The sequence below is a fragment of the Cataglyphis hispanica genome, chromosome 6 (assembly GCF_021464435.1).
Source record: "Cataglyphis hispanica isolate Lineage 1 chromosome 6, ULB_Chis1_1.0, whole genome shotgun sequence".
Taxonomy (NCBI): domain Eukaryota; kingdom Metazoa; phylum Arthropoda; class Insecta; order Hymenoptera; family Formicidae; genus Cataglyphis; species Cataglyphis hispanica.
The window spans coordinates 8,079,830-8,104,065 of NC_065959.1; the positions used below are offsets into that span (position 1 = coordinate 8,079,830).

Sequence of the window (24,236 nt, forward strand, 5' to 3'; positions counted from 1 at the left end):
TCGCGTGATATTGTTAAATACGCGTCATATATTGAGTAGTTGATTAGTGATCGATGTGTTTATTCATTCAGCGCCGCCACTTTATTAGCATATCTCCTCTCTCTTTCTCTCTCTTTCTCATTATATACATATTCTCATTATATACATATATGTATGTATAGGAGCCACACTCTTTTCGACGATCGCGTAACGTTTTTTCCCCGGCGCGTATTATCGCGATTATCGATGATTTTCCCGCGAGAGATCTCTTGTCGCGCGAGACCCACGTGGTCCGTCTGACATTTCTTGTTTGCCCACGCGCGGGGATGTTTCTTTTCGGCGAAAAGAGGAGGAGAAACGCGACTTAGAAGGCACCGCCGAAAAGTGGCTGAGAATCCCTGTTGTCTCTTTTTTTCAAGGATGCAGGTACGATATCCGGTCGTCGCCGGGCCCGCTGGTAAAGTCGCGCCGGTGGACCACCAGGTGCGGCAACGGGCCACGGATCATCGGTGACCATCGGGACGCGGTGCATTAACTCTCGTGAGTTCCCTCCTAATTATTGTGTGCCAAGAGAGAGCCCTCCCGGACTCTTGATATCCCAGGTAAAGAGAGAAAGGCAAGACGAGAAGGGGGGAGGCGGGGGAGGAGGGAGAGGATCGTCGCAAACGTGGTGAGAGACGTCGTGGAATCCTAGGAGAGGATCCTGTCTCTTCCCTTCACCTCGGACTCGGAAGCAATTAAATGCAAACGAATTCGCTCGTGGCTCGAAATTGCACCCTCATTATCATACACACGCGTAATCCTTTGACCGCTGTGGATTCAAATCTCGCCTATGTAACATTTTGTAATTTACTGTTATTCGTTATCAATGATCTTGAATCGCTCGTGTGTATATTACTTCATATGCAGGCAGGTTCGTCAAGGTGTGCCTTTGTCAATATTTTATAGCTGGAATCTTGTAATTATAAGAGAGAGAAACACGGTCGTTAAATATATATATCAATAATTTAAATGATAAATTAATTTTAATTAGAATTTTTATTCATACGCGCGATTGAAAAAATTTGTATGTTTTATCGAATCGCAATCAAAGAGATCGGAATGCGTTCTGAAATATTAAAATGCTCGAAATATTATTGCATTACCACGTGTGGGTAAAAGGAAGAATTATGTTAATCAAATTCGCATGCGATTTGTATCATTCGTATTATTTGTATATCGAGTTTGAAATTTTTCCAGCACGAAACGTTAATTATGACATTAAATAAATAAAGTATCTTTCTCTGTCGCTCGATGACATCGCGCTCGATTACCGATCGGATTTAATGATCGCAATTCTTCTACAATAGCTGGGCGATATCCAATTGCTCTTATCACCATATTGATCGCTTTCACACTTGTCTCTGTCCTCTCTTTATCTTTCTTCTTTGCCTTTCTCTCTTTATCTACTTTCTTGTATGCCTTTTTCCTTGTATCTTTGGCTCTCACATAAATTCGCGTGTATAAATGCACTAAATTTTCTCGCTCCTTTTTTTTCCGTTTTACTTCTTTCTCCCCTCCTTCTTCTCTCCCGCTCTCTTTTCTATTTTTTGTCTCTTTGTCATGATCTTTGAAGTAAGGTAATGCCTTGATAAACTAGAAGAAATTACGAATATTTGGATTTATAAAGTGTTCTAAAACTAGCTAGATAATTTTTATCTGCGAACCAAAAATTTCTTGCCGAGAGTTTCTGCGGAAGTTTATCATTTATGTACGAATTATTTCAATAATTAATTTGTAACTCTACATTAAAATGCAAAATCCAATCAATAATATTAGCATCTATTTTTAAGATTCACGATCAATCAATTTCAATCGCTCATCACTTAAAAACTCCTGATCCCCAGACTCCGATCCATGCGACAATTAGTTGAGGAATCCATAAATATTAGATTACGCTTGATAGATCCGGAACGTGATGTACACATAAAATTGCGATGAGAATCATCTTGGAGTGACCTAGATTATGGACCGTTAGATCTGGTCGAACAGAGTGTGTGTGTGTGTGTGTGTGTGTAATACATTGTGCGCTGTATGTGTTGAACAAGCTAGCGCAAATATTTATGCACCTACACACACACACACATACACGCGCGCGCGCAAGTATGTTTAATTGGCTCCTCGATAACGAGTTTGTCTATCTACAATATCCACGAGTTGGAAACTGTACGCGTCCTCGACTTTTGCAAACGTTATTTCTGAATTAACGCACGGAGGAGCTAATTCTCCTTAAGCGACTTTCAAAGCGGATTATTATCGTCCGCTCCTTACCAAAGTACGATGGAAATATAATAGCGCGCGCCTTTTAGCTACCGATTTTATTAATTCGTATTAAGGGCCCAGTCTACTTTAGTAGTATGAAAAATTGATGATTTTTAGAAATTTTTTTTTTGAAGGATATTGGAAGAGAGAGAGAGAGAGATAGTTGACTTTCTTGGCGATTTTATATTTGTTTTTATTAATGTTTAAACAGTACGTTAATATTTTTTAATGTTAAATATTTAGCTTCTTTTGTTCGAAATAAGTCATTGCGCGTAGCGTTCAAAAAAAATTTGGTCTAGTTTTATTCCGCAGAATATATTTTGATGATACCGAGAGAGAGAGAGAGAGGACTTAATTCGAAATTAAAAAAATATTAATATTTAATAGTTTTCTTCAAGAAATAAAAAAAAAGATTCAGCAAAATTGAAATATCTAATTATTAAATAATTGAGATCTTCATATGCATCCATTGATCAATTATCTTTGTTCATCTTCGTTCGTAGATCTTTATTTTATTCGTCAAAGTGCTGGGAAGCAAGTAAAAATGTAGCCTTACTCGCGCGTCGAGATTTCCTCGCGTGCATTAATTTTCTCTTTTTCTCTCTAATCTCCCGTTTAGCGCTATATCTCCTCTGTATATCCCCTTTGAGAATCGATTCCTTCGTGCCGAGCAATTAGATCGTAACGATAGGCCCTGTTGCTCTTGCTTCAAAGGCCACGATTGCGTCGCACGTCGACTATCGCGAGAAGAAAGACCAAGAAAAATACGTGGCGGGAAAAATTATCGAGATCATAGAAAGTCGCACGATTTCCTCCGCGCTTGACCTGCTTCTCGATCTGTGTGATTTAAACCGATAATCAATTTCTTGTGTTTTAAGCAGGGAATTTAAGCTACTATAATTTTCTTTAGACGCGTGAGAATAATTAATATCATTTTTTGACAGTTTGAAATTATTGACATTATTTGTCTGCCGCCCAATCGTTCTAATTTTTCAATATCACGTATCTTTATAATTTTATGGTTAATTTTCTACATAGACTTTATAAGAAAAATTCTTGAAATAAGTTGTGTAATGTTTAGCAAGATTTTCCTATCGCTATAATTATCTCTTTGAGCGCTCCAACTCTTTCCTCGAGCAGCTTTTTATAAACGTTTTTATTTATAATGTAAATAACACACGGAGATACACACGCGGGTTTCACGTTTAAGCGCCTCGCCTTACACAATACATAGATAGAAGCGTGTGCATGTATTATCGAGATAATTCTTTTAAATCTCTATGAACAATTCTATTATATATTTATCGTATTACATGCGTGCGATTCTCTTCCTTGGAAAAGCGAAAAAAGTTCTTGCGGAATAATCAGCTGTCGATTTGTAGTATCCGATATAAAGTGATTTTCTATTTGGATTTGATGCAGGACGCATACTGGGAGAAGAGCGAGCACACAAAGCCCGCGTTGTAAGGAAAGAGAGAGGCGAAAGAGATGCTCGAAGGTGTTTGCGTGCGACTCATTTCCTTTTACTCCCTGTAAGAGGGTTGACACAAGGCGTGTCTCCTCTTCTTCCCTTCTTGCCTCTCTATCTCTCGCGACTTTCACACACTTCGCTTCATCGGGTCTACAAAAGGAAGAGGGACGCGCGGGAAAGAAAAGACCAAGTTCTCGAACCTCCGATACGCACGAAATAGCCCGAGCAAATTCGAGAACTCTCGAGTGGGCGAGAAGAGACGAGAGAGTTTGGAGATCGGCATGATAAGGCGCGAAAACGATCGGCGAGAGATCCATGATTAAGCAGACACTTCCTCCTCCCACCCCCTCCCCCTGATTTTCATAAGAAAGAGAAAGTGATTTTTGCACGCTCGATCGGAGACCACGTGTGATAGGAAAACGAGATGAAGAAGAGGACAATGATACTGGTACACGAGTACTCGTTGCCGATTGGCCGAGAGAGCGTCATCGGGTAGGTCAATAAAAGCATCAGCGAGCAAGCAAATGACTGACAGTTGTAGCAGTTGTTGGTTGATCCTCTCTTTCTTTGTTTCGCAGATCTCTCTGGATTTTATTTACAGTAGCTCTATCGATTTTCATAGAGTAATTATAATACTGTACATATATGTATATATATATATATATATATATATATATGTATATACACAGAGTAGTGTATCTCATTCCTCTCTCTATGCATATATATATGTATCGGTTTCACATCGTTTGATTTTCCCGTGAGTGGTTTTAATACCGGTATCTCCCTTCTTCCTAACTTTCTCTTTTACTTTTTATTACCTTCTTCCTTTCTCTCTCTCTCTCTCTCTCTCTCTCTCTCTCTCTCTCTCTCTCTCTCTCTCTCTCTCTCTCTCTCTTTGCTCCGATTATCGCATATCGTATTTTAGATAGGTTGAATTTTAATATACGATAAGAGAGATATTACAACACATTTATAATTGTCGTTTTCTTTATTATCTGTCACAGAGTTTGTGTCCATGTAGGTTTCGAATATCATTTGAGTTGCGCGATGAATCGATTGATTCTTAATTGAATTAGCCAAAGTTTATTTGGAAATTAAATCGATTAGATGGAAATAGTTGTGTAGGTACTTAATGAATGAGTAGTCTGTGTTTGAGATCTTAACGTTCTTAATTTCAAAATTAATTTTAAAATTTTATTTCTTTATAAAAAAACTTTTTATCTACCGTAAAAAAAAAAGAAAATTATTTCAATTTAAAATTGTGCGGAAGTAAATAAAGTCGAAAATATATTATTAATTAATAAATATTTTAAAATAAATACTAATGATTGTGTGCGTTCTCTGGAAAATAATTATTTAATGGACAAATATCGATAAACATTTTGAAAAATAATAACAATTAATAAAATAATAACAATTAATAAAAATAATAACAATTAAGAGGAGGGGGACGAGGAGAGCTGTACACACTGAAATTTCTTTATACATGTGCCTAGTAGTTATACACAGACTCATACAATTACGACGCGCCACGCGTCGCTCAATGGATGTTATCCAATCCTGATCAAGTCGCGTTAATTAATACGAGTTTTATTGTTACCGTCTGAAAAGTGGATCGCACACTCGTAAATCTGTGTAGCATGGCACGTATTCTGTTTCACCGATTCGTCGTTACTTTCATTAACCCATCGATGTAATTACGATATCCCGCGGAATGTAAATGTTTACCCATTTAATTCGACTACTTGAGATTATCCTTTTTTGTGCCTGGGTTCCTTAAATATCCCAGGATTTAAATATTTGTCCTCAATGACACAATGCTAATATAATAGTAATAACAAAGATTCTGAAGATATGGAGTTTATTGTAAGGAAAAGAAAATCTTTCTTTAAAAAAATATCTAAAAGCTGTCATATTTAATAAATACAGGAAATTTTCTTTCTTGCAGGAAAAAATGCGATTTGTATGTAAATGACATATGTCAAAACATGAAAAATGAAAAAAATCAATGCGACAGTCGAAAAAACAATGTCGTCATTTATAGCTAATTTGGATGAAATAAATTTTCTTTTATTAAAAAAAACGATCCTATTTTTTTTTTATAAATTAGGCATATATTTAATATATCCTTCAAGCTCAAATCGAATCTTAATCAAATCGCGTTCTCGTAATTCTCTCGTCGATAACAGTCGAAGAATGCGAATCGATATAACCAAAATAGTCGAATGGTTATTGGATAGCTTACAGCAGCTTACAATTTCCCGCAATGGTATCCGTTATTAATCTCTTTGAGGGAAACTATTTCGAATAACTTGTGTATTAATCCCTAGCTATTCTGTGCGTTTATTCTAGATGTTTATTAGTGGTTCCCAGAGTCCTATTATTTAATATAGTTATGATTTTAATTGTATATATATATATTTTTTTTAATCAATTAATTTATCATTAATTTATATAATTATTAATGTATTAAAATGTAATTATGTGAAATTATTTGGGACATTAATTTCTAGCAGAAATAAATTTTTCACAGTTACAATAATTTTCATATAATTGTAATATATACGCAATGTTACATTATCACATGTATATATGCGAGTGTGCGTGCGTGTCCAAACACAAAACATTAATATCATTCGATGCTTATCAGGATCCTGCGGTTGGTATACAAACGGGTAGAAAAACGCATTTGTCGGCAACGTAGGAAGACTGTAGCAACGCGTTGCCGGCGTTATGCCTGTACCTTACCTGCCACGGATAATTTTCATCATCAGCTTCCTGTCGCGCGTTTCTCTCTCTTGTAAAACATCTGTATTTATCGAATGTCCGCAACGAATCTATTTTCTTTTTACCACAAATCGCTCGTTGCGATCGGTAAGAATTTCATGATATAATTAGTCTAGATACATGATTCGAGATGCACACAGGGTATATTAATATAGGATGAATAGACATCTATTTTGACGCGTTGATATTTATATTAGCGTCTACTTTTAGAAAAACCGATTGGGATAGTTGGAGAGAATAAACATGACATTTAACTAGACGAATATTTTTCTCAATAGCAAAATAAAAAGTTAAAATATCTTCCGAAAGGACACAATTATTTATTTAATAAATGTTACAAAACCTCGAAGAAGAAGAATCATCAATTATGTTGCTGGAAAATATCGCAGCATGTATTATAAATTTAATTAATTTTACTGCAAATTTATTATTAAACATAAGTCTCAAAGTTATTCGCAAATTGTTACTTAAAAGTTATTCGTGTACGTAAGACAGATGGTAAATTAAATTTAGCCGGCTCATAAAATTACATCGCGCAAAATATCCGCCGGAATACGAGGTGAGCCTGGCATACGTAATGCCGGATAATAAATGATTTCGAGACAGACGCGGCGGATCGATAGAATTACCCCGGTGGTATTGTACCGCGCCAAGATGATTAATTAAATGCAAACACTGCCACGCCCACGTTCGGGCAAGCGAGATGGACAATATATATATATATATAGTGGTCATCATATTAACTGCTCGGCGACACGTGATGCTACCGCGATTCTCCGAGGGGCACACGTGATATCGCGGTAAATGTAGGCTGGTATCATGTCATTTGGAGGGAGTGACTTTCCCTTTTTGCCGCTATCAATCTTAGAATACACACCCCGTAATGAAGACTCGCGATTGTTAAAACGAAAGATGATGTCGCGAAATTTTAACTAGACACTGCGAAAAGATTGATTGGAAATTGTATTGAGGGAAAGAAAGAGAAGAAAGAGACGCACCATGAGGTTCGCCTAGATGAAAGGGCCGTTAATAGGAGGATGAACTGCGAGGAGTTGCGGCTGAAAATCGTCTCCGATCGATCTGCTTAATGATGCCATTAGCACGAGGCTTGACAATCCCGGTTGAAAAAGAACAAAAGCATCTCTCGCGATTTGCATTCACGCCAGTCAACCATAATGACCAAAACCTGTGCTCGCGATATAAATTTCAGTAGCATCCAGAGAGACAGAGAGAGAGAATCTTTCTCACAAATTTTCTTCTCTTAAAATAAAAGAGCTATTTTAAATAGAAAATTAAAAATGCGAATAATTTTTGATCCTTTCAAATTCTGAGACCTCTATTTATTTAAAGTGGCAGTTTCTTTTACGCAAAAATTTTTATTCCATCACATTAAACTTGAAGTAATTTTTAAACATTTTTATATAAAAATAGAGAAGAGAGAGTAAAGAAACATCAAACAGAGAACATCAATCATACAGTACGAGTAATATTTTACTTCGTAATATTTGATTTTGTTTATCGAACGCTCTACTTTGCTGTTCAAATACAAAAAGATGAAGTGTAATAATACATATCGTGCACTAAGCTACCCGTATGTATCAATTTTTGTATATACTCTCGATATAAAGATATTTTTTTCCAGACATATATCGTATGTTGAATAACGCGTAAGACGGTGGTTTTGGGAGGGTCGGTATGGCAAGCTATAGTGTTTTCCGTTGGCCATCTGTCGAGGGGAATACCCCCCCGTGGATTAATTGGAACCTCGCGTATTGATCGAATAACGTGAGTGCCGGATACATGAGAGAGGGAAAAACTTGGGAAGAGGGATACCCGGGAGAAAAGTGGAAAAAAGATACGGAAGGAAACTCTTCGGGACAGATTCGACTTCCGTCATTGTGTTAAGTTACGTAAGAAGAGGAAAATGCACGCGATTATTTGCGAGTGAAATCTAAATGAAATGAAGCATATTAAATTAGTGTAACGCGAAGGACATGACAAAAAAAAAATCTCGATCTAATTTTTTTTTTTCCACCGAAAATTTTGCATCATCTGTCAAATCATCGAGAGCAACTACTTGCCACACATCTCTCGCATTTTAACAAACCCTGCGTTCTTTTATACGCGTGCTGATTTGTTTATTACGTGACGATATAATTGTCGCGCGAATTTCTAGGAAATTCCAATAATCGAGTATTAATATGATACGCGCGTGTAAAAAGTATCGAGACGTGTTTTGACGTTTCTTCCTAACGAGTACGCGTCGCGCAATTAATATTTACACCCTCTGAACCCCTCGGAGCTTCCGTAATGCCAGAATTATCTTTGTTTCGCTGTTCCCGCGCCGTGTCGCGAGCCGGCAACGTGTTCGGCGTTAATTTTGCCGCCGTAATTAAAACTAATATCGCCCGAAATTAAAATAAATTGAGACGCCGGCTCTTCGCTCCACGTTTCCGCTGCTGCACTCGCGCGGTCGTTCATTTTTTTAAGGACCATCTTTAAAAGATCGGCGCTAAAAGAACAGGTTCGTGACGTTTTCACGCGCGAGTTGTCAAATGAGAAGAGAAAGAGAGAGAGAGAGAGTTAGAGAGAGATGTACGTTAGTCTGTAATCGTTCTTGCAATTTTTTTCACGCTTCGAAGATCACTCGGGAATTTTTTTCTCCACCTTGCTCTCTTTTCCTCTTTCTCCCCCCCCCCTCCGCCCTCCTTTATTGAAATTGCAATTTTGCTGTTTCTTGTGATATTTCGTGCGCGAAATGGGCCGGCTCTCTCCTTTTAATTCCCCAGCGATAATTCTTTTCTATCGTATAGAAAGGCGTTTAGCGGAATGCAGGGTAAGAAATGCAGAGTAAAATGAGAGGGATGTGTGCATTGCTTTTAGAATATGGTGTCGGATATATTTATGGAATATGTGCACAGCCTAATTGCAACTTTGACCGCAACGTGCAAAGCATGCATATTGCTCGGAGGAGAACGTATTAATCTTTCTAATGCCTTTCGCTCGTTCGTTTACCGAGATGTTTTTATCATCTATTTCCATCTTTGACCTTATATTATTTTTATCGCTTATTTTTATTACTTTATTATTATTTATTACTTATTTTTATTACTTTATTATTATTTTTATTGGATAAACTTTCGGAGAAACATATATCGAAATATAAATCTTTCTAAAGTTTTTCATAGACTGTATACTTGATTGTAACTTAAAATTACCTATATTTAAAAAAATAAAGTGAAATGAATAAATTTCTCTAATAACGGATTAAACTTGCTTGATTAGCAAATCGAGTTGAGAGATAACGAGTTGTCGATAATTCGATCGAGTTTAATCGAAAGCGGAATTGGAGCGGCCGGTTATAAAGCGCCTTAGTAAGCAACAAAAAAATTCCGATCGATTAAAATTTATTCAATATAGTACAGTACTGTTATTTTTTTTTTTTTACAACAGCGGAGAATATCTAATATATAATAATCTAAGAGACTACACAAAAACACGCATCTGCGAGTGCCAGATAGTGTACTCTATACGCTACACACTTATAGGATTCTCTATCTAAAGGCTCTCACGGGGATTTAAACATGGCGAGGCTTTTCCCCTTCTCCCCCTGTCTTTCTTATCCTCCCAATGAGCGATGCCGGTCCAGAGTCCTTTTCGCCGCGATCGATCCTCCACCGTCTCTCCTTTTCCGAGCTAAAGAATCCGCCCAAAGAAATCATCCGTGGAATTTTGTCCCGCGATTGTATCCTTCTCCTGGGCAATTCTCCGCTTCCTGGAGCGCCGCTCCAACAACGCGTTCCCTTCTTGAAGGGAGGCAGTATCGCCGTCTGGTGGCGGTGCCCTGAGCCACCTTTCCCCGCGGACCGGGAGGGTTGTAAACCCACCCCGTCGCTCCCTCCATCTGCGATTCCCACTTGCATCATGAACGAACACACTATCGCGTCACCACCACCCACCGTGCGAAATTCAGCTCCACTGGCGCGTCACGACGACGACGACGACGATGACGGGTTGCTCGACTCCTTCGACCCGCTGACATGCTTCTCCTGGTTGAGAGCTAATCAAGTCACCGGGAATAATATTCAAGTCGACGAGCGTTGCGTGAAACGAGGGCTTGGCCATCTCTTTGTCTTCGGAATTGTCTCTTTTCAATTTGATATTTTATTTTGAGTACGCATCGGCTTTCCGCTCATCACCATAAATTCTCGTTCAATTTTTTATATACAAATATGATCCTCGAGACACAAGATGGTGTGCACTTTGATGCTACTGAATAAAAGATGAGATTGGATGCATTCGACAATTTCAAGTGTGTGCTTTTGAGTTATCGTAAAAATATTGCGTAAAGAATACGGTGATGTTACGGCTTATATGAAATAAGATTGATGATAAAATAATATTGCACGTTGAATTCTTGTGAAAGAAGTTTGAAGCAATTTGTGTGGATATTAGAATTTATGAGCAGCGAGACTTTCACCTTTGATCTTTGATATTTCTTCAAAGTTTCGTCAAATGGATCACGAATAACTTTCTTCTCGACTCTAATTCGATTGAATAGAACGAGTTGTGTCGTGAAGAGACGATATTTCAGTGTCGTACATTATTAAAGAACAATATTATTTCTCTGTTGGCCCATTTTACAATTCACGCTTATGGAAATGTAACAATCGATATTTACTGTCTTAACTCGATCGACAGAAACTTTCTGCAGCACCAATAACATTATGGACTAAATTCAATGGATATTTTCGGCTCGACGACGAAAAATATCTCGATTTTTCCACAACGTTGCAAGAATAGGAAAATGGGAAGATATTTTCGCCGCATTGGTTTCACCAGAAACCTGTGCCAAGGCTCATTATTTACAGTATCTGATGAGATTCATGAATTTATTTTTCTATGCTGCTATCAAGCAATTCTGAGACACTTTGAGAATAAATAGTCTACGGACTTTAGAAAAACTACGGATCGAAGAGAGAGACCGCTTCGATAAAAACCAGCACTTCTCCTCATCAAAATAATTCAGTTGAGAGGAAGAAAAAAAAAGGATAATAAGCAGAAGAAAGAGAGACACAAGGGAGGAGGAGAAAAGATGGAAGGTCTACCAATCGACCTCAACCTAACGTCAACCTTTTCATCGACCCCGTTGCTGCCACCCCTTCGTAGCGTCGCTCTAATTCCGTGTGCTAAGTCGTAAACGGAAACAAGGCCGATTCATTACTTCAGTAAATGGCCGCGCGATTATTGTAGGCGCGGAATTAATAGAAGAAGATAAACAACTACGGGCGAACTATAGGCTGCGCTGCCTTTTAATCGTAATTAGTAGCGAAGAGTATCGCGAGCATAACAGAAGACAGAGACAGAAAATATAACACGCTTAACAATCGTAAAAATAAATTTTGATGAATTTTACATTATTATCCTTGTTTTTTTTTTTTTTAAGTCAATTTCTCGTAAATTTTTTACGCGAGTCACTAAGCCAGTCGTGAGTTCTCTGTCTATTTGGATATCGATCTCGCACGAGGCGAGTAGACATATTCGACCTCCACCGAAACTATATTACAATAACTTATGACCTTTCTCCGGTTTCGACTTTCAATCAAAATTTTTTTTACGCCGATGATCAATGTGACGGTCGAAAATTTCCGAAGCGCGTTCGGGGGAGAGGGCGTGAGGGGGGGGGGGCTCGCAACGATTTTTTTTTTCACACACGATACGTTATTACTCGACGAGCGAGGGGGGGATCACTGCGCGACGATAACGCGCAGGAATATCCGCGGACGCGCTCCGGCCATTTTGCGGGCTATAGGCACAACGTAGATGCGTCCCGATAACGGAATGCCTCTGTCATTCCGAGTTCCCGTGATTTGTTATTCTTGAACAGGTTGAACAGATCCACCTGCGACATCGGGCATTCTCGAGGATAGTCTCGCTGCTCCTTCGACAGCAATTGCTGCCTTCAGAGGGAAGGAGGAAAAAAAAAAAAGAAGCTGCATCGACGAGAGATGAAGAGAGCTGGCGACGAGAAAAGAGAATCCTTCAATCGACCACGGTGGCGAGCAGAGCCGCGCCTCTCGGAGGCTGCTTTATCGACTGGAAACACCATCGCTCGTACCATGGCGTATCCACGCTGGCTCCACCATAAGAGTCGACCTGCCACTCTTTCCTAATCTTTCCTTTGAGAAATATCGAGGCGACGTGGCACAATAGGGTTGGATCCGGGCGTTTCCATCGCGATAATTCACCACCGTCGTCGTCGTCGTCGTCATCATCGTCGTTTGTAAAATCCCTCGTCCGTGTCGCCCCACTGGGTTCTTCACCCTCTCCGCCCTTTCCCTGTGACCACGTCGAATGTCGTGAAGCGCGACACCGATTGACATGTATATATGTGTGTGTATATATATATATATATATATATATATATATATATATATGTATATATGTATAACCGAGACACTCTTTCACATTCTGTATCATTAATGAGAATCGATGACGATGAAGAAAGTGGGAAGTGGACCACCTGGACGAGGACAATGTCCCATCACACCAGTAACTCTTTAAAGGCGTACTGCTGTGACAGGACAATATCCCCGGCCGATGGGCTGATTTCTCGCCGGATATCTTCCTTCCTCAATCGCGGTCTTCTTTGGTGCTCTTTCTCTCTCTCTCTCTCTCTCTCTCTTTCTCTTTCTCTCTCCCTATCCTATACTCCCTCTTTCCTCTTCCCGCGGTGGTGGGTTCTCGGCTGCGACCGGGTCGAGCGAGTTGCCGAGCGAGATATGGCGGCCGGCGAAAAACAACCCCTTTGCGAAGGCCGTATCATTCGGTCGAGCGTCCCGACGGCACTGCGTCGCTCGGTGGCGGCGGCGCCTCCGCACCCTCTCCCCGTCTATCCACCCCCACTAGGACCGGGGCTCTTCGAGCCTCTCCTCTACCGTTGGGGGAGGGGAAACTCGCACCCCTTCGTCTTCGATATGACTCTCGCTCGCGTGTACGTGCATATACACGCATGCGCGAGAGACGGAGAGCAAACTTGCGCGTACATTTATATGTATATGCGTGTATTCGTATGTGTATCTATGTAGGGGTGGGAGAGGGTTCAGGGCGCGGAGAAGAATAGCGCGAGAGGGGAACCGAGAGTACGACCCCTCGACGTTGCTGGGATGTATGTGGAGACTGCTACTGCTGGGATGTCTGGCGATACTGAAAATACTGAAACTACAACACGCTCTTTTACTATGCCAACCGCCACTATCCCCTCTGTCCGGCTCTCCCGTATGTGTGTGTGTGTGTGTGTGTGTGTGTGTGTGTGCGCGCGTATGCATTACCTCTCTCTCTCTCTCTCTCTCTCTCTCTCTCTCTCTCTCTCTCTCTCTCTTTTGTCTTTATTTTTTCTTTCTCTATGCCTTTTTTGTCTTTGTCGTTTGCTTTTACACCTGTACGCTTTGTCCTTGTCGTGAAAATGTGTAAGACGATCGAGGTCATCGTTGGAAAAAGGAGGAGAAATAGAATACTTGTTTGCTTGGTCGCGTTGTGGACATTTGTGAATTTGATAACGCGTTTGATGGACTTCATCGAACAAGCTACGATCACATATTATCCCGCGGGAACGACATTTATCCGGATGAATATATATGTTGTATACCGATTTCTCGATAACAGACGCGGCTTGATTAAACAATCAACGACCCGCATCACGCCAGCTGATTGCTCAATCGCGTTTCACTCGAGCCGCGTTAAACGTTTTTTTTTAATCTTAGTTTACGGGATCTGATATCTCAATTTCGCGACATTCGATAACCGCAAAGCATACAATGGGAAAATTAAATCTGCTCAACTCTGCGAAATTATTATCTTGCAATAGCGAGTTTAAATTCTCACGGTGCGAAAATAACGAGGTAACGATCCGATAACGAGAGCAAGCAAAATGCATGGATGTCGTTTAGTGAGAGAGCGCGAAAGACATTAAAATCGCGGAAAAAGGCTCTAAAAAGATCAATGATACGGGTCTGACAACGAATCGCATCACGAAAAACATCTCCCGTCTTGAGAAATGACATTTTAAGAGACAAGTGTCATTTGACGATAAATTGCAGGGAAAAACGCAAGCTCGATATATCGCGTTTCTGAAGCCCGTTTTTCTCCGACCTGCATCTTTCTCGCAGATCTAGAAAAGAAAAAAGAAAAAAAAAAAAAAAACTGCAGGAATTTTCCGATATCGACAGCAATAAATGTCTTTCATGAAGTACGACTAAAGGAAATGAAGAGGGAATGAGGGAAAAGAAAGGAGTTTAATAATCACAGTCAGAAGAAAGGCGAGAAAAAGGAAACGAGGAGGACCTGGCGACGTACGGCGTCGTAAGACGTTTTCGCGCCGAGGCCGATCACGGAGCTTTCGCGGAGCAGTTAGGTATTGCGGGGGGAGGGGGAGGGTGGACGAGAGAGAGAGAGGAAAGAAGCGGGATCGCGAAAGGGGGATGGCCGACAACACGACCGAGCCGTGCCGAGCCGAGCCGAGCCGAGCGGAGAGCCGCCGAGCACCACACGCAGCGAGAGGATCCGCGCGCTCGCGGAGGGATGGGTGGTATTGATCCACCAGCTGTTCTCGCTTCGGCGTCGACCCTTCTCTCTCCCTCCCTCACTCTGCCGCTTCATCCCTCCGTCGCGCCGCCACTCCCAACCCCAAACGACTCGCTCGTTTCGCTTCGACCCCCGGCTCTCCCCTCCTCTGTCTCTCTCTTTCTCGCCGCAACCTTCCGCTTCGCCTCTGCCGCGCCTTCTCCGTCTTGCTCCAATCCTCCCGCTCGTCCGACATCCCCGCAATATCCCCTTTGCAGCGCGCATGTCGACCATGCCGCTCGCGGCGATATATCCGAACCGGGCTAACGCGCAACTATTTCTCTCTCTCTCTCTCTCTCTTCCTCTCTTCCTGCTACTCATCTCATCCACCTCCGCCGACCTCGCGTACACCCGCCGTACGACCACCGCCGTCCGTGCTGGTGAATGTACGACGCGTTGTGTGGATCCTGAGGGAAAAGGCATCGCGACGATATATATATCTCCGGTTAGATATACGGACGAAACGACCGTGGAGTTTCTCTCTTAGTTACGTTTTGCGTATCTCTCTTGCGACATCCGACCACCACCTTGGGTGGCGGTATCGGTTTGTTACGCCCGCTCTCTATACGATATGAGTTCTCTGACCGAGAAAGCAGGATGTGTACCATCCATCCGAACGCGCGCGCGAGATATCCGCGAGGATTGTCTCTCGCTTTATGGCTTATGCTTATGGCAGCAACGTGACATGTTTAATGATATTTGTCATTGCGTATATAACGCAAAAGATAAAGTCGTTCCATTCGACTAATTTTGCGCACGATTTTTGCAATTTACAGGAAAAGATATCTGCTCTCGAAGTAAAACATATTCGTAGGGAGATTTTTCGGCGCGATTTTACAGCTGCCGGACATTCGCGAAACGCAGTAACGTGAATTATTTAGCGACGTCAAATATAAACGGACGTAGTAGGCAAGGCAACGATAACGCGATAATCAATATAACTGTAAAAATAATTAATACAGGTTAAGGGGACAATAAAGGTATTGTCGTCAGAATTGTCTCTCCCCGCTCCGTTTGAAAAATATGCAGGACACGTATCAATTATCTATTTTGCTTTTTATTAATCAATTAAATACTTTGCATCTCGTGCAATAATTAATCAGATATCGGCGTTCGTGTCTCTGATAATTACATGTAATAAATAAGCGTATTCTCGGAGCCATAATGATTAATCGAACATTTACTGATATTGTAAGAAACGAGATATATATATTTTTTTTTATGAGATTATCGATTATTCGTTGCTTGGACGAAAGTAGAAGAGTGCGTGTGTGTATAGGGATCTTATGTTACGAAATAGAATTTTTTTCTATTTATAATAATGTCAGAAATATTTTTCTAAAATTTTTGATTATTATAAAAAAATCTATTTAATATAAAAATATATATATATTTTTTTTAATATAAAAAGAAACATTTTTTGAAGTTTTTTTGACATCATGAATAAAAAAACCGAATAAATAATGAATAAATAATAGACAACTTACCTTTAAAGAACGTGGATTTCGCAGATCGAAAAATTTCGGTACGGAAGGAATCTCGTATCTCGCGTACTGGGTCATCCTAAAAGACGAAAAATTCTATTTTGCGCTTATTTAACGGAAGAATTAATACGAAGGAGTCACGTTATTGTTTTCCGTAACCGGTCGCGCTCTCATTTTCATTACGAAATTTATTCGCGTTTTTTTTTTCACAGCGCAAGTAAAAGTTAGCGGATGTAAAACAGAGTTCCACGGCCGTTGGCTCTCTCGGCAGACACAGTAACATTAACGTATTATCGTTATAAATAAAATTAATATTTCATATAAATAAAAATTAATAATTTGATGGAATTGAATGTAAAAAACGTTCGTCGTTTTACTTTAGCGTGAAAGAAAACTTGATAGTTGAAAAGCACTATAAGAAACTTACTGAACGTCAATCGTGGAAATGAAGAGTCTATGATATGTCCAGAAACATATGGTGGCCGACGACCAAACTGTCAAAAATGCGAGCGGTATTAACTGAAATAGAAAAAAATATGTTAGCGCACAAACTCTTAACAAAGTCGATATTTGTCAGATGCTTATCGCACAAACACTTATCTCACAAACTAATGTTGCTAAATAGTACAATGCGATGTAATCGTGCACGAATATTGTTTAGTTTTCACGTCAATTATTAACGCAAGTGCTTTGCTAAATTAAGCGGAAATCTTTGCATAAAATTGAGGGAGGGATATACGATCTGAAATGTTTGTTATGCGAAATAGAAAAAAATAGTAGAAGTACATTGCAAATGTTTCTGTAAAATTAAGGACCTAGTCTATTCTAGTAGTATGAAAAATTAATAATTTTTTTTTTTTAAATATGAAAAATCGATTTTTTAGCGTTTTGCATATGTTTCTATCAGTACGTTAGTTTTTTTAATATTCAAGATATCTGTTACTTCAACTTTGAAAAGAATGTTTTGAGAAAAATGCATTTAAAGTTTTGCAAGTTCGTTTGAAGCTCCACGCGCTATTCTATTCAAAGCCTTATAATTTCGCGACTTGTGTCTCTCTCTCTCTAATGATCGATCTATCTTTGATTGTTTACAGCGCCGGCATGGAGGCGACGAACGGCGCGATCGAGCACGACTTCCACAGCACGCTGGTGCCGATAAACGGTAGCCACTCGGGCAGCTCCGGCAGGAGTACGCCGAACGGCGGCGACCCGGCGCCGGGCAAGCTCTTCGTAGGCGGTCTCTCTTGGCAGACGAGCAGCGAAAAGCTGCGGGAATACTTTGGCATGTTTGGCACCGTCACTGACGTTCTCATCATGAAGGATCCGGTCACACAGGTCGGTCTACCTACCTCCTGAGCATAACTTTCGGCTTGCTCGCCCGATCAATTACGATTTTATTGTCTTGTCGTACGAGGCTGTTTGACACTTGACTCGCCGCTAATGCCCGATTAACATCTTCATTGATCGCGTCAAATATTTCAAGGTCATGCCGATTGAGAGGATGTAAGCATTCTCAACATTATCATTCGTGAACAATTTATATGAGCAACTTTTTTTTTTTTTTTTTAAGAGAGAATTATTATATTTTTAAATTTATTTAATATTTATCAGAGAATTTTAAATGACTCATAGAACAATTTACACGCATGGAGAGACGTCCTATTTCCGAGAGTACATTTGAATGTACTCAGGATAATGCTCGATGATTGATAACGGAATGCTCATTGCTTTCGAGATTAAGTTTGCATTATTCAGTTATTACGAAAAAAAAAAAAAAACAGCCTCGTACGCAAGTCGCCCACGCGTTTCCAAATCGCGTTTTTATGCCGCGCCAGTCGATTTTGCCGTGAAGGATTTTTCGGGCCCACCCCGACTCTCATGCATCGCGGGATACGGCCGCGAAGAAGTCGCGAGAGAAAGGAGTTTTTACCTCGACAGGATTCGATGCACCAAGCAATCTCTCCTTCCACTTTTTGCACGAAACTATATATATATATATATATATATATATATATATATATATATATATATATACGTAGTAGACCGTAGTAGATGAGAAGTTGTACTAATCGGTGTAATTAATTGCTGATATTAAAGTATCAAGAGAAAAGAGTAGATTGTATTAGGTATTATTAATCGCATTAATATTAAAAGAAGGTGGGGAAAGGCAGCAGTCTTTTTTTGCTCCTTTTTTTTCTTTTTTTTTCCATTTTTCTTATCGGATTTGCAGGCGGGAGAAAATGTCGAATGCGGGTAGAATAACGGAGATTTCGCGTACGAGAGGGTGGGGCAGAGAAAAATGTAATACGTATATATATACATGTATATGTGTATATATACATATAAATAATTAGTAGCTCCTTAACGTTCGTAATGGATTTGAGTCTTATCGCAGTCTTTGTTTCACGTAACATTAGAATGTTTGTCTTAAACATTGGCTTGGACAGTCTTGCATGCAAATGGTAGTTTGGTAGCACTAGTTAACCGTTTATAACAAGAGCTACGAGATCACCAACGACAGGATAAAAAAAAAAAAATGAGGATAATTTTGCATTAAATCAGGAAGCGATCTTACATTCGGATCGAATACCGATACGTTAGGAGAAGATGAACGGATCAGTTTTGGTGATCATTCTAGAGTGAATTAAAAATAGACAAATGCATAATTAATTATTTATGAAAATAATTAATAATACTTTATTATTTATTTTTAATAGTAAATAAAAAATTTAGCTTTGATATGTTAACGCGTCTGGATCGCGAAATGATTTTTCACGTGGTCACGAAAACTCATCCTAAAGTCGTCAGTCTTGCGATAAGTCGAGCGAAGGTGAAGATAGACGCGGCGGTATATCCCCTCCCCTCGATGAGTCGGATGTCGGAGCGTTGTTTGATCGCGAGATCGAGAGAGAAACAGTTGCAGGAAATAGAGGCGAGACGCAATAGACAGACGGTCCATGTGCATCGTGCCGGTTCTCGGCTTGTTCGGTTGCAGCGTAGCCGCGGTTTCGGCTTCATCACGTTCGCCGAGCCCGGCAGCGTCGACAAAGTTCTCAAGTGTCCCATCCACACCCTGGACGGCAAGAAGATCGATCCGAAGCACGCGACGCCGAAGAATCGCGCGAAACAGGCCAATCGCACCAAGAAGATCTTCGTGGGCGGTGTGAGTCAGGACACGAGCAGCGACGAGGTCAAGGCCTACTTCAATCAATTCGGCAAGGTGGAGGAGACGGTGATGCTGATGGATCAGCAGACTAAGCGCCACCGCGGCTTCGGCTTCGTGACGTTCGAGAACGAGGACGTCGTCGACCGCGTGTGCGAGATACACTTCCACACCATCAAGAACAAGAAGGTCGAGTGCAAGAAGGCGCAGCCCAAGGAGGCGGTACAACCGGGCGCTCTCGCCCTCGGCAAACGGGTGGTTCTGGGTGCCCTCGGCGTGCGGCTCGCGCCACAACCGCCGCTGCCGGTCGCCGCGGCCGCCTCGCAGCTGGTGGCCGCGCAGGCGCAGGCCGCGCAGGTGCAGGCGGCCGCAGCTGCGGCAGCGGCGGCGCAGGTGCAGAACGCGGTAGCGGGTTACGGCAAGCTGTTCGCCGCCACCGGCGGTTATCCGGCCCTCTCGGCGTATCGATACGCGCCGTATCCGATACCGGCCGCGGCGGTAGCGGCGGCCGCGGCCGCCGCGGCGCCGACCGCACCCGCGGCACCAGCACCGACACCGGGTGCGGCCGCGGCTGCGGCCGCGGCAGCTGCGGTGGCGTCGTCACCGGCCGCCGCCGCCGCCGCGCAAGGCAATCCCTATCAGGGCTACTCGCTCACCAACGTCGACATGTCGAGCTTCCAGGGCGTCGACTGGGGTTCCGTCTACGGGATGGGAATGTACGTTTAAAGAGGAGACATCGACACGATACAGCTGCCGCGACCTTGGTGATCCAGCGACGAGAAAGAAAGAGAGAGAGAGAAAGGAATCCACGTGTTCGTTCTTCCCGAGGTTGATGATCGCGGCTCGCGAACCCGCCTTTCGAGAATCTCTCTCGATTACGGGAGAGTTCAATGTGTCTCTGGAGAAAAATGACCCACCGCGCTCGCACTGCAAAATATACCAGATAATGATAATACTCGACGAAGATAACTTCCGACTTCATGCTTCCGATCGCCATTTCATCGGTCGCTCTCGCATCACCGGGAAGCGACGCTAGTAGAGATGGGTTCTTCGATACTTTTGTTACGGAATGGAATCACACACACACACACACACACACACACACACACACACACACACATACCACACATACATATACACACACGGAAAAGCATACAAGCGGAACGGATCCAATGGAAAAAAAAAAAAATAAAAAAAAAAAATAAAAAAAATAAACGGAAATCTCAATCGATTCGTACTCGAGTAAAGATTGTCAAGGGAATAAACGATCTCTTCGACGTATGAAAATCCAGCGAATGAAATAGGATTAGGCGTGCGAGGCGAAACTCGAAGGACGGAGGATCAGAATCATCCGTGTGTAATCGTATATTCTGTTCGATCGTTTTCCCAAATCGAACATATCTTAAACTCACATCATACTTAATTTTTAATTACTTAATTTATTTACGAGCGTCGCAGGATCGAGGCTAACGAACCTCATTACATACGTTATTATTATTCTTTCAAGTCCTCTTCGTCTTTCGTTATCGCGTAACGATTCGTATTATTTCTCATCATCACAAGTCATTGCGTTTCACCATACGCACTTTGGTTCCTATTTAGATTAATGCGTACGCATTATATAGATTTGGACGAATCGCGCTTTATCTAAGTCGCCGCGCCCGTTACGTTAATCACCGCGATTAATTAACGCGATCCATTAGCGACGTTCGCGATAGTCTCTTAGTTTCCTACTTGTTCCCCCAATGGTCGTTTCCTCGGCCACGAAGCAATAAAAGGAGAAAAACCGAGAGGTGGTGAACGACGCGAAACGATTTATTCCGCCACGCAAAGTTCGAGACAAAAAATTCGCTCGTTTTCCCTCCCTATTTCCGCTCTTCTTGCCTCTCGTTATGCCCCATTTTCTTTTTTCTTTTTTTTTTTTACATTTTCTCACGTCTTAATAATGATGATGATATATATATTATATATACATATTTCGCCAAAATACATTGTCGAGTTGCCTTCGCCGGAGACCAGCGGAAGTACGAATGCGGAACAAGATAATAAATAATCGAATCAGAAAATAAACAGGCCGACCTTCCGAATATCGCTGCTGTACCGGGGAATCTTCAAAGTAAAACACACAATCGCTCGGGCACTCTCATCTCTCGAATCGATTAGCGAAAGACTAATGTTAGAAAGACTAGATTCGCGTCCCAAGTGCCAAACGAACGTACGGAAGGGAGGCATTTGACTTTCTCGCGTCTTTTTCCGAGGTCCGAGCGACGATGGAATGACGACGACAATGACTCGACGATGGACGATCCTTGACGATCTCCTCCTCTTCGTCGCATCTCGTGCTTCTCGTGGTTTTCTCGGCGGTCTCTCGCTTTCCCAGAGGCAACAGGTCACACAACACATACAATCCATTTTGCGCGAGCGAGCAGACTCTCTCGAGATTATATATACATGAGCAACAACACGAGAGGGACACGTATATAACTATGTATAATGTATAGATACATATACACACGTATATATACATATATATATATATACATATATTTTTCTTCAAATAATGGAAGACAATATTTCTCCGCTCTCCATCGCGTTAAATAAGACTAGCGACACACACACACACACACACACACGCACACACACACATATATACATGCGAACGTAATTTGATTAAATTCAAATCGCATTAAAACAAACAAATAAGACTTTTAGCGACATACGAGTTTAACGCGATTGTAACACGCGCAAAAACAAATTGCGCTGTATAGTTGTTAAGAAATTGATTGAATGGCGTCGGCGTTACTTAATGAGCTCCTAAGAAAGGGCGAGTCGACAGTTTTATTTAAGTTAATCTTAAATATACACACACACACACACACACACAGATAGCATTATTGATGATAGCGGACATAGATACTTAAGCGAATAACTTGTAACAATAAGAAATACAAGGGGGGGAGGAGGGCTCCCCCTGGATGTGCGCGCGAGAGAGAGAGAGACAGATACTTAAAAGATATTATATTACGCATCTTTATAAATATACTTAAGAGAATTTGTGCGACTGTGCGTTTAATTAAACTGCGAGAAACGGGAACCCAAGATTGAGATTAGCTCAATGTATAACTCAAGCGATAAATTAGGAATTAAGTCTTAAGTCGCGTAAAGTTTAAGGCGTTCGTGAGGAAGGTATTATAAAGATATTTGTTAAGGAATTTGTGAAAGAGAGGGGGAGAGAGAGAGAGAGAGAGAGACGGATATTTAGTTTATACGCCCCGAGATCGACTCGCCGCGACAAGTACGTTTAAATATTTTCGCGACGATTTACGTTGGTATTCGTCATCTTGTCAAGCTCTCGTGTAAATACGCGAAGTATCCCTCAACTGATATCTATCCCGTCCCTTTTACGGTTTTTTTTTTCTCCTTTTTTGCTTTTCTTTTATTATTTAAATTATTTGTTAAAGCGCTTTCGTCGATTTTCGTGTCTCTTAGTCTGTAAGAAACTTTTCAAGTGTTGTTTCACGCGACCGTAGATTATCGCCACGTGGTATATTCGCTTAATTTATTTTCCTTACTCTCTATTGCGCGTCTCTCCTTTTTATTTCGTTACATTTATCGATAGTTCGTAAGAGCGATGCATGGACGGGCGCGGGAGGGAGGGAGGGGGGGGGGAAGAGGATGGCATTTGTCGCCCAAATGATCTCATTTCGTCGATCGGTATCGACGAGTATCCCGAATATAAGCGCGAAATACTTTTCGATAGTTTCCCCATTCCGGCTGGAATTCGGAGCGAATTTAGATGAGGAAAAAGAATATGAATATCGTCGGCGGGACGAACACGGGGCGTCTTCGACGAGGAGTCATATGAAGGATGTGAGAAATTTCGAGCAATAAGCGATTGACTCAAACTTTAAACTACACTATTATTACGAGTATTATTAACGAAAATACAAAATGCGTCGGCGCTTATTTGCGCGCGTAATCGATAGAGAGATAATCTCCTAGATATATATATATATATACATATGCAAACGAATACTCTCGAGATGCGAAAGGATTTGGATAATAATAAAAGAGCCGCGGAGAAAGGAAGGATCCGAGAGCGTTGAGGAAGGATCCGATCCTTCCGAAACAAGTAATATTCTCTAGTGATACTACATATATATACATATATATATATATATATATATATATATATATATATACACTTTAATATACATATATATATGAACAAAAAAAATATAATTATATACATACACCGTAATACTAAGGACAACAAAACTCGCGAGTGATATTTATGACGTATTAAGGGGATATTATACAAAAGTAAGAATGAAAACGTAGAGAAACGAGTAACACGTTAAGTGCACGTACAGAGAAACGGACGATACGAATAATGACGAGGAGGCAGTGACGCGAACCACGTGATCAA

General features: G+C 41.1%; 2 protein-coding genes across 8 annotated transcripts in view; one reads left to right on the forward strand and one right to left on the reverse strand.

Annotated features, from left to right (window-relative positions):
- LOC126850635 (RNA-binding protein Musashi homolog 2) overlaps positions 1 to 21,022 on the forward strand; it is an 88,175-nt gene extending 67,153 nt beyond the window's left edge. For 6 of the 7 annotated variants that reach the window (XM_050593826.1, XM_050593825.1, XM_050593829.1 and 3 more), the window contains 2 exons: positions 17,739 to 17,979; positions 19,640 to 21,022. In XM_050593826.1, the coding sequence (XP_050449783.1) occupies positions 17,739 to 17,979; positions 19,640 to 20,533 (1,135 nt within the window). In that variant the 3' untranslated portion in view covers positions 20,534 to 21,022. Of the gene's footprint in view, positions 1 to 398; positions 520 to 17,738; positions 17,980 to 19,639 lie in introns of all 7 variants that reach the window. The other variant, XM_050593832.1, reaches the window with a different exon arrangement.
- LOC126850654 (uncharacterized) overlaps positions 1 to 24,236 on the reverse strand; it is a 54,937-nt gene that overhangs the window by 7,644 nt on the left and 23,057 nt on the right. Inside the window, exons 3-4 of the mRNA XM_050593864.1 lie at positions 17,072 to 17,163; positions 16,648 to 16,723 (exon numbers count right to left, since the gene is read on the reverse strand). Of these exons, the coding sequence (XP_050449821.1) occupies positions 16,648 to 16,723; positions 17,072 to 17,163 (168 nt within the window). The remainder of the gene's footprint in view (positions 1 to 16,647; positions 16,724 to 17,071; positions 17,164 to 24,236) is intronic.